The 16431-nt window shown below is 38.4% G+C and overlaps 1 protein-coding gene across 3 annotated transcripts; it reads left to right on the forward strand.

Annotated features, from left to right (window-relative positions):
- The first annotated feature begins 3528 nt into the window (after positions 1-3528).
- On the forward strand, positions 3529-14481 carry RXYLT1 (ribitol xylosyltransferase 1). Of its 3 annotated transcripts, none has more exons than XM_038155112.1 (6): positions 3529-3731; positions 4143-4322; positions 5309-5411; positions 10359-10673; positions 12330-12500; positions 13536-14481. In XM_038155112.1, exons 1-6 carry the CDS (start codon positions 3590-3592, stop codon positions 13951-13953), a joined length of 1329 nt encoding a protein of 442 aa, XP_038011040.1. In that variant the 5' UTR covers positions 3529-3589; the 3' UTR covers positions 13954-14481. The 3 variants fall into 3 exon arrangements, with proteins under 3 accessions (XP_038011040.1, XP_038011041.1, XP_038011043.1); XM_038155113.1 differs by lacking the exon at positions 3529-3731 and adding an exon at positions 3864-4039; XM_038155115.1 differs by lacking the exons at positions 3529-3731; positions 4143-4322 and adding an exon at positions 7447-7514.
- Positions 14482-16431: the final 1950 nt, after the last annotated feature.

The raw sequence follows: 16431 nt of genomic DNA on the forward strand, positions 1-16431 counted from the left end.
AACAGAATACACTTGTTGAAGGTACTTTACACTTCTGTGTTCTTGTTTATTTTTTCCTATCTCTAAACTGTTATGGAACCTGATGATACATTTTTAAACTGTCTCCTAATTTTTGATGCCTTTTACTGAAAAGAACTTGTAAAGCTTAACTTATTGAGTAACTTTCATTCAAAGAAAATTTCAACTATTTTATATCAGCTAGGATTCCTAACAGTCCAAGAAGCTCAGTTTTGTACATTTTACAAGAGGTCAGTTGGAGCCCCATGAGACAAGATAATATGCCAGAAGATCCTACAGCAAGCTGTCAGAGCTAAGAAAGAATCTAAGCCTCCTGATTTATCAGATCTGGGTTTAGGATTTTTCCAAGTCTCATTAGCTGTGGCTGTTGGACTTTTCACCCTCTCCTGTGCTGCAGGGCATGACAGCTTCTTAATGCCATCTAGATCTTGTGTTTGACACAGGTCGGGGACATCACTGATCCTTTTGATCTCTCCTCCCTTCTTGTGACATAACACTTGGCTTTTGGTCTTCTACAACAAATCAGAGATTTGTTATAGAGTACAAGGAAGGAGTACTTGGTAGGCTTTGCAGGCCCCTATAGGCATTGTGCATGAAAGTCAGGCATTTCCTAAATTTGATATCTGCTGCACGTTTTTTCATGATTTCAGGGAATACCACGTTTAAGGCGCTCTTCTGATTTAATGTTTCTGTAAGTTTTACTCCCTAATCCCTAGACAAAGCTCCTACTCCAAGATCTTAATTCATGTAGGCATTTTGTTGAGTCCAGCCCCTCACACACACGCACACTTCCCCTTAGTACATTCTTAACATTATATTCTTGATTCCCACTTGCTTCCATGTGATTTGAGTTTGTCCTGAACTGGCTGGAAAAGATATAATTTTATAAAATTAATATTTTTGTTTTTACATTAAGTAGAGCTTTTTACATCATGTTTTGCCCATGAAATCAGCCAATGCAGCTTGCAAAATATACAATGAATTAGTAAGGGTAGGAAATATAAGAATAAGATGGTATGGTTGAAAGTTTCTGCTCTTCCTTCCCACACAGTTTCATTTCTGGATTTGGATTTCTTTCCAAATGGTCAGGCATTGCCATCTACTACAGTTGTTCCAAGACTTTGATTGATATTGCCTGTTTACCACAGTGTGATTAGCATACCTTTCTTCTCTGCCATAAATAAGACTACATTATCATCAGTATTGTGAAAGACCTGCTCAGCAATAATCACCATTTCAAATCACATTAACTTTTTCATTTCTTATTGAAATGCACACAATCAAATGCAGACTTTTAAAATACTATTTTGAGATGGTCTATAATTGAAACTCTTCTTAGATCAATCCTTCTTGACCTTTTCAAGTCTCTTCTGTCATTTTTATAAGAGATAAAACTGCTCCTGTGTGGGAAGGAGACCTATCTAACCATCATCCAAAGCAGTGAAGTTGTGCAATAGGCAGCCTGTGTTTCCAAATTATTAACATTTTTCATTTTTATTTGCCCTTTGTAATTAATTTCTACTACTGTCTTATTTCCCTTTGGTTATATGTTTATCATACTTTCATTATCATATTCCGTTTTAAATTAAAGTATCCATACAAACATTTTCCTTAAATTTTAGCAACTCGGCACACAGATACAGTTACTGATACAGCCAAGAAAACATACTTCAGTTAAAACTGATAATAGTTCATTTTAATATTGACCATGAGAGACATCATGTTGCTGGTCTTCCCAAAGTTTGTGACTGCACCATTTCATTGTGCATTCACAGAGATGCACTAAGCCAGAAAGGCAAGAGAAGCTCAGTCTTAATTTTGAAAGCATTTATGAGGGGCAATTCTTTCCTAAAATTATAAATCACTATAGGAAAAGCAAAGTGGTCATGAGGCCTAACAGGAACAAGTGTATTGACCTGCAATTTTGCAACAGATTACTAGTAATATTGACAACTGTTATTTGCATTATATGTAGGGTTTTAATGTGTACTTTCAATAAATAAAAGCAGCTTAAAAGAAAGTGAGAGAAAAACTTTTTATCATGAGCATGGTAAGACAGAGAAGTGTCAATGTCCCATTCTTGGAAGTGACCCAGGGCTTTGAGCAACCTGGTCTGGTGGGAAGTATCAGTATTGTTGCCTGTGGCAGTGGGGATTGGAACTCAATGATCTTGAAGGTCCCTCCCCACCCCAACCATTCTGTGATTGCTGCCACTGTGCATCATCAGGCTAGACTCATGGTTCAGCAAGGGTACAAGCAATCAACTTAGAGTGAGGATTTGGCAGTAGGCTAGCTGTAAGCCTATTTCAGAAGGCCTTCTAAGACAAGTAGTTACATTTCAGTTGGAAACAAGCAGTGGTCCATTGAATTAATTTTATGTCAGGGTCAGAGCAAGGCTTAATGTTCATAAGGATAAAAAAATTGATCAAGAAAAAACCCACTCGGAAGAGGCCAGAAGAGGCTGTAATCCAGTAGGGTTGTGCAGTGCATTACAATTTATACTGTTCTAGACTCTTTCTTCCTTTGGTAGGTGGAGGGCACTGTGCTTTTGGCTACAATTAGTGTCATGGTGTTTGTTTACAGGCTGGTAGAGGCTTTACAGAAGCGGTAGCACCTAGCCTTAAGAAGGACTCGTGCATAGTTTTACTATCTCCCCATGGAACGTGAGTCATTCTGGTCTATCCAAGCTTTCCCCATTAAATTAGAACTCCCATAACCTGACTGTGCTGTTCATCTATCTGTTTATGTGAAAAATGTGTATTTTACTACTGGCTTTTCGCAAATACTAAAATGAATATTATATGTGTTATGTTAGAAAGTTATGCTGTATTAATTTTCATAAGTAGTGTGTTAAATATAGTTTTAGGTTATAACAATGTTAAAATAGAAACTATGTATGTGGGATATTTTTTAAAGAAAGGAATGAGGTACTCACACCAGATAGTAGCCACAGGACACCTAAATCTTTCAGAGTAAGAGAATTTATTGCTCTATTGATTATCAGAAGAAAATCATTTTTTCCCGCCTCGCTCAGCCCTGAAGACGCTGTTAGGATTAATAGGCAGAAGTTAACACTGACCACACAAAATCCTTTGTTTGAATGGAATTTATGCATCATGTATGAGGTGTATGAATATGCAACACGCTATTGTTTTTAAGGGTTAATCTTCTGTTAACGTGTGTCCTTTTTCGGGCTTATTTTGCCCAGAAAAAGGTACCCGGAGCGTCCGTAACTCACTGTTCTTACTGTCTCGTATTGTCCTAAATCCTAATTGTCCAAACTTTTATTACTCTAATTATATTACTATTTTTATGACCATTTTATTACTATTAAACTTTTAAAATTCTAAAAACAAGTGACTGGCGTTTTTCACAGTTTGCAACCCGGTTACCCGCCATCGCACAGCGGTGCCTGCAGCGTCCGGGGGGCTGCGGCCAGGGGCAGGTCATGGCCCCGGCGGCTCCGAGCGTCCCCGGCGGCCCAGGACCCAGCCCAGGCCGGCGGGCGGAGTCTGCTCCCGCCGCCGCCTCCCGGCGCCCCCCGCCGGGCCTTCCGCCCGCGCCGGGCGGGATGCGGGGCGCTCGCCGGCGGCTCTGCTCCGCCCTGATCGTCGCGTACGGCCTCTTCTCCCTCTACGCGGCCTACACCGTGTTCCTGCGCCCGCGCCGCCCGGCCGCCCCTCGCTCGCACCGGGACCGCCGCGGCCCGCGAGGTGAGCGCGGTGGCGGCGCCGCTCCGAGCCGCCCTGCCCGGCCTGTCCGCAGCGGCGGGGCAGGGGCAGGGGCGGTGGATTGGGTGCGGGGCCGGCCCGGCGGGCGGGGCCTGGTGGCGGCCGCTGAGGGAGAGCGGGGCCGGCGCCTCACCGCTCCCCGCTGGGCCTGCGCTGGCTGCGGCCACGTCCGCTGGGCCTCGCAGGCCAGCGCGGCCCGGCGGGGAAATGGAGGAGGAGGAGGAGGAGGAGGCGGTGGCGGTGGTTGTGGTGGCGATGGTGATGTGCCCGGCCCAGGGCTGGGCTGTCAGGTGATGCGTGAAATTACGAATTAGAGAAAATTAATCCGTTTTCCTAAAGTTGTGAATTTGATCTTCTTTGGGTTTTTTTTTTAAATGTAAATCATGCTTTTAGGTTTCACAGATCATGTTGCCTTGGGAAATGAAGAGTGGAATCCGTGGGATGCGGATGAGAAAAATGAGCTGGCTGCTTCTCAGCAGAGATATGAAGCTAATCTTAAAATGATAAAATATGGGAGGTCTCACCTAGAACAGACCAGTCTTAGAGTACAGATTTGGGGCAAAGCAGCAATTGGTAAGCAGATGTAGTCAATGTCTGTTGGTTATTTAACCTTTCTGGCATGGCGCTTTTCTGGGTTTCCTATGACTAATATTTATGTATATGATTCAATGCTATGTATATCTGAACATGAGAAGTATTAGGGAAATGCTACCTGTTACTCAAACTCATAGCAGTGTAAGAGTAGTTGAACTCTTCTTTGTATCAGTTTCTTGGTGTCAGTTCCTTTCAAGGCTGTTTTTCTGCATTTGTCCAGGAAAATGTCTCAAATGGCAAAGAAACAGTTATTTTTTTCAATCCAGTCTGTTTACAGTATGACACAAGGAGAGGCCTCTTTCATGCCTAGCCAGAGTATTTTGTCACATTTACACTTTGTGAAATAAAGCATTACACAGTGAGAAATAAAGCATTTTCTGTATTCCAGTGTACTGTAGTACTACTGCCACTGATGAACTTGGAAATTCTTCTTTTGTGGAAGATACTGAATTTCTCTACACAAACGGGGAGCCAAGGTCTTCTCAACCTCTTTAACTATTGCTGAAGACATATCACTGTTCTTAGTTTAGCTTTTTTGTAAATGCCAGGCTTACAGTTGAACTGTTGTGTAGCTTTGTAGAAGACATAGGTATATTGCCTGGTATATTACCATCATAAAATTGGTGCATTTCACAAAAGCTTAAGGGAAGTATGCTTTTCCTTAAAATGTCAATTAATATTTGTTCATTTTTAGTAGTATGTGTGCTGGAAAGAGTTGCTAACAGAAGCAGTAATGTGTATCTTTATCTTCTGATATTTTGTCAGCCAAAGAATCTTTTTAAATGCCAATGTGGGAAAAATTCATCTTAACTAATTCTAAGTCATACTATGCAAGAAGGTCTGACATTACTTTCCCAAGTTCTTGTGTTGTGATGCTTTTTTGTTTTCCAGAAATAATTTTTTAGGAGTGTAGAGTAGGCAAGATCTGTTCATTCAAATTCTCCATCATGTCTTCATTTATGTAGGTCTTTACCTTTGGCAGCATATTTTTGGAGGCCACCTTGAGCCAGCTGATGTGATTGCACAGTGGAGAGAAGGAAGCCAAAATGCAGGAAAAACATACTTCAGGTATTGTTCATGATGTTGATTTCAATTGTGTAAATTTTAACAAGTAATGCATTGGAAAGGTAAACTAAATGATGCACTGCTCAGGCATTATTTTGCTTATCTCAAAGTTGTGGTCATTTTAATACAGTTGCAAGTACTTTAATTTTGTAATGTTTTGTTAACTATGGAATATGCACACAGCTTCTCATTCAAAATTATCATTTATCCACAGAAACACACACTTGATAAATCTAACCAATTCTAGACCAAACATGTCAGCGTTAAAAAATAAAAAACTAGGGAGCAATTTAATCTGGTTTATGATGGTTTGTGTTATTTAAAAAAATATTGAAAACCTTATCAATGCTGAGAGAAAGAGCAGCCAAGAGACCTCAGTGGCAGGGTCAGAATACAACCCTGAGAACAGTGTAAAGAGGTGGGGCTTGGGGGCTCATAGTTGATGAGATCAAGCACGCATGTGTGAGGCAGGAAGATGTCTCCTGCTGTATTCAGGGAGAAGGGACTTGGCTCATTTGTTCATAAACAGGAATGTGTCAGAACTACAATTTGTTTATAACAAAGGCTGTCTGTGAGACCTAGCTTCTGGTTAGCTACTTGATTTGCAAACCAAAATTATGTATGGAAAGGAAAATTACACTTAAAGCACTGTTTGCTTTTACAGTGGTGTTTGATCTGTGATCACGTATGGTTTAAGACTGTTGTCAAATGTTTTATATTATGCAGTGAATGATATAAACCTTTTCCCTGAGTCCCTATTTAATACCATTTTAATGCTTTCTATGAAGATAGAGTGAAAGTTGAAGGATTTTTGTCTCTTTGCCCAGTTAGCCAGTCTGCAGAAATAGGCTCCTGCAACATTTAGTCACTTGCACCAGGACCCACCTGTTAAAAAAGTTTTCTTTCAATACATAAAAATTACACAGTTAAGTGAGCTTAACTTCTGAAACATGTGTTGCTTCAGAAGGCCATTTTTAAATTGCACGAGATGTGGATCTAGTTGAAATATTTGAAGGTAGTGTTTGAAGTACACATGTGATTGTGAATTGAAAGGAGGTTTTAAGTTATCACAAAACTTTTAAAAATAATTTTGAATTGTTTATCAAAGTATCTAACAGTGAACATGGTACAGGCCATAGAGTCTTTCCAGAAGAAAGAGAAGAAATAGAAGAAATTTCTTCTTTTCCAGAAGAAATAGATGAATTTATGTACTCTTTAACAGAAAAAGCTATATTCCTTGTCTGCAAATAAAAGATGATCCTACAAGTTTAGAGATTCAACTATATATGATGCTTCTGCATCTTGGTAGTCTCCTTGACAGAGCAATAGAGCTTTCAATTCACAAATATAGACAAAGGATACAGTCCTTTCTTTGAATATTGGACCAGTGCCTACAGTGTCGTTTTAGTGGCAAAAGGCTTTGTTTTGAGAGTCAAAATCTTAGAAGCTATAGAAATCCATGATACTGTGGCATGATAAGTTATCTTACTGATATTGACATAAGAATTTCTTCAAGCTCTTGCTTTCCACATTTATAACATGAAAATAATTTGCTGTACTTAATGAGTCTGTCAATTGACTGATGATGGTTATTTTCTTTCTAGTGTGCCTGTTTCAGATGATTAATAACCTCACATGTTTCCTTAGGGTATGCATCTCTCAAAGAAAGACTTCTATGCTTGCATTTAAATATCTTCTTGTTATGTCTCGATGAGCCAGGGATAATAGAGTCCCTGTTTTAATTTCAACTTGGATGCTAGATCCTATAAAAATACAAAGCTTAAGTCTAGTACCAACATAACAAAGGTTAACTTTTGACAGGCTAGTAGAAACTTGTTGTGCAAAGTATAGAAAATATGCAATATAACTGTTATTTTAACAACTAGGCTTCTGAAATAGCTACTTTTTTCTCTATTTGGAAATACTAGTTTATGTTGTGGAGAAGAATTATATGATTTTGGCGTCTCACTGGTTATAAGATTTTCTAGAATTGTTTGCTTTACTGCCTGGCTGAGGTAAATTATCTTTTGATTACTAGATGAGGCTAGAGGGAACTAGCTGAGGTGACATATTTGGAGAATATGTGCTGCTCTGCAGTTCTCTGTGGTAAGTCCTAACGACTGTTAAAAAATAGATGTCTGGTGAATGTTTTTAAAGAATACCAAATCTAAAGACACAAAAATGCCAAAATACCTCTTGAACACAGTTGCATGAGTAAGCCCATTCTGTATATTTATGAGAGAGTACACATCTCTTATAAAGATTTTGATGGGTACATATTTTCATCAAAGAAGTTGCCTAAAAAAAATACATAAAGTATCAGCTTCTCCATAAAATGCAGTGATGTTTATTTAAAAACAGGAGTGGTGAAGAAACTTCATAGCTGTGGATTTTAGTACCATCTTGCCACATTCATACAAAAAGCAAGAGAGCAGGATTTAACACTTTCTTTGGCTTGAAGCAATTCACACCCTTCTCTCCTGTCATCTAGGAAGATATTGTAGAGCACAGAGTGCCAAACTTCTTCCCTCTTCTTTGGCAAGAGCTTTCCTAAATTTCTGTTTCCCCCAAGTCACACCCTCTCTGTTTTGCAAACATTCAGTGCTGCCTTCCTCAGCTAGGAGAGGTTTCTGTCTATCCGAGGATTCCACTTGGGATAGCTTCTGGCAATTTAGTTTTAATAAAATCCTGTAGTGAAGCTTTTTGAAAATCCAAAAACACTATGTCCACTGGATCCTCTTTATCTGTGTTCTTATTGACACACTCATAGATCTTCATCAGATTAGTGAAACAGGATTAACTCATTCACAGCAGTGCTTACCACACAGTATGTGTGATCAGGGATCTTACCTATTGATATGATTCAGTGATCTTGCTGTTTATTACAGACTCTTCCAGAGAGGAAGTTAATACTGACTGTTCTACAGAGTCCTCTCAAGTTGTTTTTGTAGATGGGAGTCACTTCTTGTGATTTGGACTGCTCCTTTCCAAGTTCTTTTCTTGATTTTCTCATTTTTATGTAATTACTTTTTTTGCATATGGAATATGTCTATGCTGGATGTATTTATTATGATCCCTCTTACTGCAAGTGTTAAATTTAATCCTTGCTCTTAAAGAATGGCTGTCTCAACACCTTCAGAATGGGCACTGTAAGACCCAGTCTAAAATAGCAGATTTTTGTATGACTGACTATCACTAGTAAGGAAAAACAAGGACTTTGTAGAAAGCAAATGACGTATTTAGTCCAAAAAATGTAATCTTCCCATATTATCTTTGCTCTAGCCTTCAGGTGAGTAGTTGGTACTGTTAGGACTACTTCCTCAGTTTTGCAGCTTCTGTAGTGTCTCTTCCATTTCCCAATCCCAGTTGCGTTCTGATTGGGAGTTAATAGCACAACCCTAGCACGGTGTTTGGATTATTAAAGTATGGATTTATGAGACTTGCACCGTGTTACTTTTTTTCCCCCACTGTAATTTAATGCTGTTAAACTAAATATATTCCTACACACAGGTCATTGTTTCCTAACCTGTACATCTTGTTATTGCTGTAAAGCTGTTACCCTCAAAGTGCTGTGTCATAGAACACTTTTTCCCCAAGTCTCTTTGCAAGGTGATCACTGGACCATGTACCAGAGCATTTAGTCTCTATTTGAGGCATTCTAAAGCTCAAGGTATTCTCTCTTAGAAATCCCAGTGATTCTGTTAACTTTGGATTTAAGTCTTGATCTGACTTAACATTTCATGTATTAGAAGTCTTGATTCCAAGTCGTGAGTCTTCTAAATCTTTGGCTTCAAAATATATCACTTCCACCAAGTCAGCAGCTTGTCAGCATAACTCAGGTTTAAAATACACTTCTCTAAGGTCAGTCTGCCTCAGATAACTTTCACTGGCATAGTTCTTAGTTTTTGTTATGACAGCTTTTTTCCTCAGTTAGTATATTTGAACTGAATCTAGCTGTCAGTTTCAGCACTTCATGAGTTAAAACTCATGCTCACTCTAAATTAACTTTTGCTGGTAGCTGAAAAACTAGTAACGCAGCTGACCTAGAAAATTATCACTTAACTAACTCTCATTAAAAAAAATATTGTTTTCTCCCTCCACTTTTTCCTACGCTGTGTAACTGCTACTTCTTTGCATTCAGTCAACATCTGTTAACACACCAGGTAACTGAAGACAGGAGGTAGCAAATACTGGTTTGTTTCATTGCAGTTCATAAATGGCTTTTGTGACATACTTGCAAATTATTGAAGATTTAATTATTTTGCTACAAGACTGAAATTCTTCTGTTAAATACATTGTTCAAGATCTAGAAGTGCTATTTTATAACTAAAATGTTTGTGCTTCCTACCTTGTATCAGAGCCTCAAGTTTGACCTGGGTCATACAGCCAATCTAAGCTTACATTTAGATAGATATTTCTTGTGTTATCAATTCTTCACAGAAGAAACTTAACCAAAATACTGAGAAAAAGTAAGAGTGACAGCAAGACTAGCTGTCACTCTTAATGATACCAGATTGTGTATAGTCTTCAGGTTTTTGGGAGGGTCTCTCTCTTGTTCTGATACAGGATTCATTGGTTATCACTGGAATTAAGAAAATGTTTAAACTTTAGTGAGCATCAAGGTGCACCCTTTTTTGAAAGGCACACCTTTGATTTGCACATTTTGATGTTTGAGTATTGTACTAGTTCTGATTTATTGACAAAATACCTTATTTAAGTAAATCACCTTTTTCCTGAATAAAAATGAAAGCAGCTTTACTCCTGTGCTAAGCAGTACGTACTAACAGCTGAAGTGGTAGTAGTTGCACATTAATTTTGCAGTATATTGCGTTTACTTTATTGAAGAAAACGTCATCTCTGGAGTGCAGTGTAGTAAGACTAGCTAGAGGACTGAGGTCAATAATTTGTCTTACAGAGTCTTACTTTGATGTTGTATTTTGGTTTTCTCAGCTTCCTCACTGGCCCATCTGTAGTTCCCGGCTACTTCTCGGTGGATGCGGAGCACGTGGTGCTGGTGCTGAACGGGAGGGAGCCGGCGAAGGTCGCCTACGCCACGCAGTGGCTGCACTACGCACAGACACTGATGGAGACCCGCAAAATCCAGCACGTGGCAGTGGTGCTGCTCGGGAACGAGCAGTGCAACAACGCCTGGATTCAGCCATACCTGAAACGAAACGGGGGATTTGTAAATCTGCTCTTTGTTACATATGACTATGCGTTTGTAAATGAAGAAGATATTTTCCAGTGGCCTTTAGGAGTAGCTACGTAAGTGCTATAGACAGAAATTGCAATTGATTGATTAATTATTGTGCATGAGGTGTGGAAAATATGACTGAGTGTTACTGCTTATGCCCAAAACAATTTTAGTAAGTAAATTGCGGAACATGATCCTATCATTCATTCTAAATCATGTTCATTCTAAATCAGGCATTGGAGTCTTTGAAAGTTGCATTTAGCAATAAAAATGATAACAGGAAAAGGATACTAGTGTTTAGGAAACTTTAGGAAAATGAACCTGTGTCTCCTGAGGTTTTCTGTTTATTCTTTCTTAAGTAAATTTGCTCTTGAGATTTATCATAACTGCTGATGTAATACGTGCCAGTGATATGGAGAATCAAAAGATACTTATGTAATAAAGTTGCAGTTACTATTTGTTCAGAAAAGGAAAAAATACTTTTTTAAATCTCCATTATGGCTCAAAAGGCTTCCTATCTGGAGTTGTTATACTCCAGTTAGTGTAAGCTGGCTTAACTGCTTGTTTAAAAAAAAAAATTTGTTATACTTAAGTGCTCAAACTACTTATGTGGAGTAGATAAAGGCTTGGTTCAGCTAGATGCATTTTTACTTCTTATTAACCGAGTTGCTAGTGGTTTAGCTACTTACCAGGGTAATAGAAGCTGAAAGGAATACAGGATTATTTTCATACCTTGTGTTGAATTTGAATTCAATATCCTGTATTGATCCAGTTTGCTCAACAAGCTGGAAAACTGTATAGAGCTTTTTATATACAGCTTGAACTTGTTCACAGTGTCTCTGACATATGCTAAATTTGGATTATTGATGGTGTCAAAGAATTGATGGTATTGGAAGTTCCTGAGTGGAAAGAAGTTGAGTTTTGAGATGCAGAGATTAAGGTGACAGTTAAGACAAAGCAACAACACTTAGAACAATAAACGAGGGTGCAAAACTGGGTGGAGGAAAATACATTTGGTATCAAAATGGGGTTTCCAGCCCTTGCATACAACAGCTGTAAAAAATAAGTTAAAGGCATGAAAATTTGCTGGATTTTCCAAGTAAAGAGGGTAAATGAAGATGTGGAATGATGTAAAAATACTTGTCATGAAAGAACAAATGCTTATTAGAAACTAAGTGGATTAACATTCATCATGCAGGAAAAAATGAGGAAAGGACTGCTCCATCAAATAATGTACAACAAGCTATTTAGTAGCCAAAAGATTCGATTATTGAGTTCACTCGATCAAAGTGAGATTTTCCTTTGAGAGGTTACCAGTGGTATTTTCAGTAGAGGAGCAGATCCAGAGATTAAGGTAGGTGAGACTTACATGCCATAGTTACCATTAAACTGGCCATTTCAGTCAAAACCTGTGGGTGCATCAAGAACAGCTTCTTTGGAAGAGCATGTTAGTCAAGGACATCCTGTAATATGCACATTTAATATTTCTGATGTTGAAAGAAGATATAACTGTTCTGGAAACTTTGTGAAGGGACTGATGGGGCAAAGGGAATAAAGACATACTTTTAGGACAGGACTTGAATTGGTTTACTTGTGGGTCTGTCTGTAGAGAGGCGGATTGGCAACAAGTAGGTGGTTTTAGTCGTAAAATATAATACACTGAAAATGAAATGCTGCAAAATGTTTTCCTTTGCTATGGTTGTCTAACTTACACATTGTTTTTACAGCTACAGAAATTTTCCAGTTGTGGAACCCAGCTGGTCAATGCTACATGATCCAAGATCATATCTATGTAATTTCTTAGGAACAGTTTATAAGAATTCTTCTAGAGAAACCCTAATTGAAATTCTGAAACAGGATGGGCTTGACAAACTTTGCTGGATTGCAGCCAGAGAACAGTAAGACTTTAATTTACTTTATGAAAATATTCAGAATTTTTTGCCTGGGTCATTATTACCAATCTTTTCTTGAGTATTAAAAAATAATACAAATAAAGGTAATTAGTCATTAAGTCAGGGAATAGTGCAGAGACTCTTTAAGTCATCATAACATAGCATTTCTGTTACATTTTACATAAGGCATATTTTTAAATTTAGTATAGAAAAGTCTTCTCTATATATAACCATCAAAGACCATCTGCTTTTTTCTTACAAATATTTGATTATGAGAAGAAATATTTGTCTTGTATTTTGTGGAGTTTAATGTCTTTAGCAGAAGAAAGATGACAGCCATATTTTTTTGTGTTCCACATGGGAGTGGATTTGATCTGTACAGCACAGTTGTTTTTTGACTAATGAGAGTAGGGTTCTGATTGTATTTCTTAATTTGGAAAAGCAACACCTATAAAATGTTGGATAGCAGGCACAGTGGTGCTTAGGTAGACCTTAGCTGCCCTGACGAAGAGTCTCAGGAGATGGATTGTATCTGTGACATAAACTCTTATCTTCCAGACATCTTGAGGCACTTCAAGTAGATGAATTCAGGTTAAACCAATTGCTCTGCATCCTAGCTTTTGAAGAGCAAACCTCTTTTGAGGCCAAAAAAAGTCATTAAAAAGTCCATTGAGTGTCTCCCTTTTTGTCTGTTTCTAAACTGTGCTGTGAAGTAAATTGACATATGCATCATCCAAGTCATGAAGAAGATTTGGAGTGGCATTTCAATTTGTTTCTTACACCTTTAAGTATTAATAATTTCCAGAAAGGGCCACATATTACAATCTATTTTTAACAGTGACATTTTCAAGAAATTTTTAGAAGACTTTTAAGAGCAGTTAAGACTAAAAGTAAAAGTTAATTGACTGTGTGCGTAATATAAAGCTTTTACACTAATAGCATTTTCAGTTTTATAACTAATAGAAATTAAAGCATATCTCTATTTTTTCATTGCAGTGCCTGTGAGGAAGATATTAATTTTCACTCTTTTTACTTTCCTAGGTGGCAGCCTCAAGAAACAAATGAAAGTTTCAAGAACTATCAAGATGCCTTGCTGCAGAGTGATTTGACATTGTGCCCAGTGGGAATAAATACGGAATGTTACAGAATTTATGAAGCTTGTTCATATGGATCTCTGCCCGTTATAGAAGATGTAATGACACCGGGTGATTGCGGAAATTCATCAGTCTACCACAGTGCTCCATTGCAATTACTAAAAACCATGGGGGCTCCATTTATCTTTATTAAAAACTGGAAAGAGCTTCCTGCTATTCTAGAGAAAGAAAAAAAAATGAGCTTACAAGAAAAGATTCAAAGGAGAAAAAAGCTTTTAGAATGGTATCGAAACTTCAAAGCATGGATGAGACAAAAATTCATTAATATTTTGGAAAATTCATTTGTGCCCAGTGATAAAGGATAAATTGTCCCTTTTGGAAATCTAGAATAGATGACAGCATAATTTCCATTAACCTGAGGCAGCTTTTATTTAAAAGTAACCTCACAGGACAGATGCGTTCCTTTTAAAGTCAGTGGAATTGCTCTAAGCTTGGCCAAGAGCTACATTTGGCCTTCCATCTTTAATGAGTTTAAGAGAGGTTGTTGATGTAACGGGATGGTGCAAGGATGACAACAATTTTGTTACTATTTTCACAATTTCTCTGTTGCTGTGTGACCTGGTAAAAATTTTAAGGATAATATCTTTGAGCAAATCCAATATAAGAAAATCAGTTGCATTTGAAGAAAAGAGAATGGAGGCTGTATGGTACAGGGTAATTTATTAGGGAGACTAAAAGAGAAAAATATTATGACAAAATTGCCAGGTTTAGCATATTCTGGTAAGTGCTTGTTTTGAAAATGTGAACGGTTTACTTGGTTGACATTTCATTTCCAACAAAGTGACCATAAAGCTAAAGACTGTGGAATAAAAATGTGTATTTCAAGGTAAAAATAGATTTTCTATTTTCTTTCTTTTCTTGAAGAAAACTGAAAATTTTTCCATTTTCTTTCTTGAAAATATTTGATAGCAATATATTTCATCTTTAACTTTCAGATATCAAAATTACTTTCTTTCATTTGTTTTTAATCTTGGGCCATACCTTTCTTCATTTCTGCTCTTTCATTACCTGTAGTTACAGCTGCATGTTCAGAACACCAGGCCTTAGACATGAACCTGCCTGTAGCTTATCTGATTCCTCAAAATCTGCTGAAACTCCTCAGAGCCAAAAGATGGCAGAAGTGTAATACTGCATGTTTATGGTACTAAGTGTACTGTAAACAGTTTCATTTCTTTTTTTTAAATGTAGCCAGAGGGATCCGTTCCTGTTCTTGTGTATGTGCAGTTCCCTCCAGTATGTTCTGCTGAGCAGTGGAACTGCACACACACCACTGCCATACCAAAGGGGTGTAGTAGCCACTTCTATCTGACCACAGCATGACATGTGGTCATTCAGCAATTCAAAGGCTGTACAGCTGAGTATAGTCATTTGTGTACTGATACTGTCTAGTTCTGGAGCATATGTCACACAAGGGCACTTCTGTGGGTAATGTGAATTGTCTGTCTAACATGAACTGCTGTGACTTACCATCCCCCCATTTCATCTGAAGTGTCCTGCAGTTGCAGTACAATGCAAACGTACTCCATTCAGCTGAGACTGGAAGTACGGCAGTGAGTTGATGAGCACTGCTTACAGGTGGACACTGTTAAACCAAATTCACAACAAATGTCCACACTTAGGATCTGAAGCCCGTCAGCAGTACACAGCACTCGCGGGTTAGAGGAAGCTTGAGTATCTGCAGTAATCATAGAAACGTGGAATGCTTTAGGTTGGAAGATCATGAATCCCCCTGCCAGGGGCAAGGATGCCTACCACTATGCCAGGTTGCTCAGAGCCCCATCTAGCCTGGCCTTGGAATAATTCCAGGGATGAGGCATCCACATCTTTTCTGGACAACCTGTTCCCATGTCTCACCACTGTAATAATGTAATCTCAGTGCTGTATTTTTCCTCTAGTAAAGTCTTTATCTCTAAACAAGCTACAAAACTGCAGAACAATCATTTGGAGCAGCGTTTCTCAACTTGTCAGCAAGACATCCCTTGGCACTCCTGCAGGACTTCAAGAAACTGCAGAAAACAACTCTCAGAAGTCATTACCAGTCAGCTGAGGTTCCTATAAAAGAGGCTGCAGCTCCTAAAAAACTGTAGTAGTGTGCAGGTTGAAGTCTGAAAAACAGCTGAGTGAGTAACTTGGGTCATCAGCAAAACAAAGATGCTGCTATTGATGTGCTCATTTCTAAGTAACGTGTGAGTTTTCCCAAACTCACAGCCATTGTGTGTTAAGGGAGACTGAGACATATACCAAAATTTTAGTAGAATTTCACTTTGCAGCTGCTTGCCTGCTTTGGGAGTTCAAAGGGAATTATTTTATCTATTGAACCAATTCTTGACACTTCAAATTCACCTTTTTCCATCAGGAGCTGGCACCAAGAGTTTTTTCTTGTGTACTATTTCTAGTGCTAATGGAGCAAAACATTTTGAACTCGAGGGATTCCTGACACATTAGGCAGGTTGCAAGTGTTTTAATTGTTCTCTCATTCCTCTCAGTCCAACATGTGGAAGAAATTGTCAACTCTGCTATATTTAGATGCAGAGCTGAGCAAGACCACAAAAAGGACCTTGGTAAAGAAAGGATGAGACTGATGGAGAAAAGACAGTGAGGATTGCAAGAAATCAGATAGGATGTCTCACAGTGGTAGAGAAACTGATTAAAAAAAGGGAAGTGGTTAAGCCACTGGCAAAAAAGATGGCATGCCACATCCATGTAGGAGTAGATAGTATGTACTGTCAGTGAGAAGATGGCGAATCAATTGAGTTGTTTAATGCTGAGAGGTGAATGCAATG

Source organism: Motacilla alba, chromosome 1A (genome assembly GCF_015832195.1).
Source record: "Motacilla alba alba isolate MOTALB_02 chromosome 1A, Motacilla_alba_V1.0_pri, whole genome shotgun sequence".
Classification (NCBI taxonomy): domain Eukaryota; kingdom Metazoa; phylum Chordata; class Aves; order Passeriformes; family Motacillidae; genus Motacilla; species Motacilla alba.

Excerpts from the sequence above, each read along its gene's own strand:
- RXYLT1 (XM_038155112.1), top strand. The coding sequence starts at position 3,590 with ATGCGGGGCGCTCGCCGGCGGCTCTGCTCCGCCCTGATCGTCGCGTAC. Across the intron at positions 3,732-4,142 it reads GGACCGCCGCGGCCCGCGAG|GTTTCACAGATCATGTTGCC; the intron begins GTGAGCGCGGTG and ends TCATGCTTTTAG. Across the intron at positions 5,412-10,358 it reads GCAGGAAAAACATACTTCAG|CTTCCTCACTGGCCCATCTG; the intron begins GTATTGTTCATG and ends TGGTTTTCTCAG.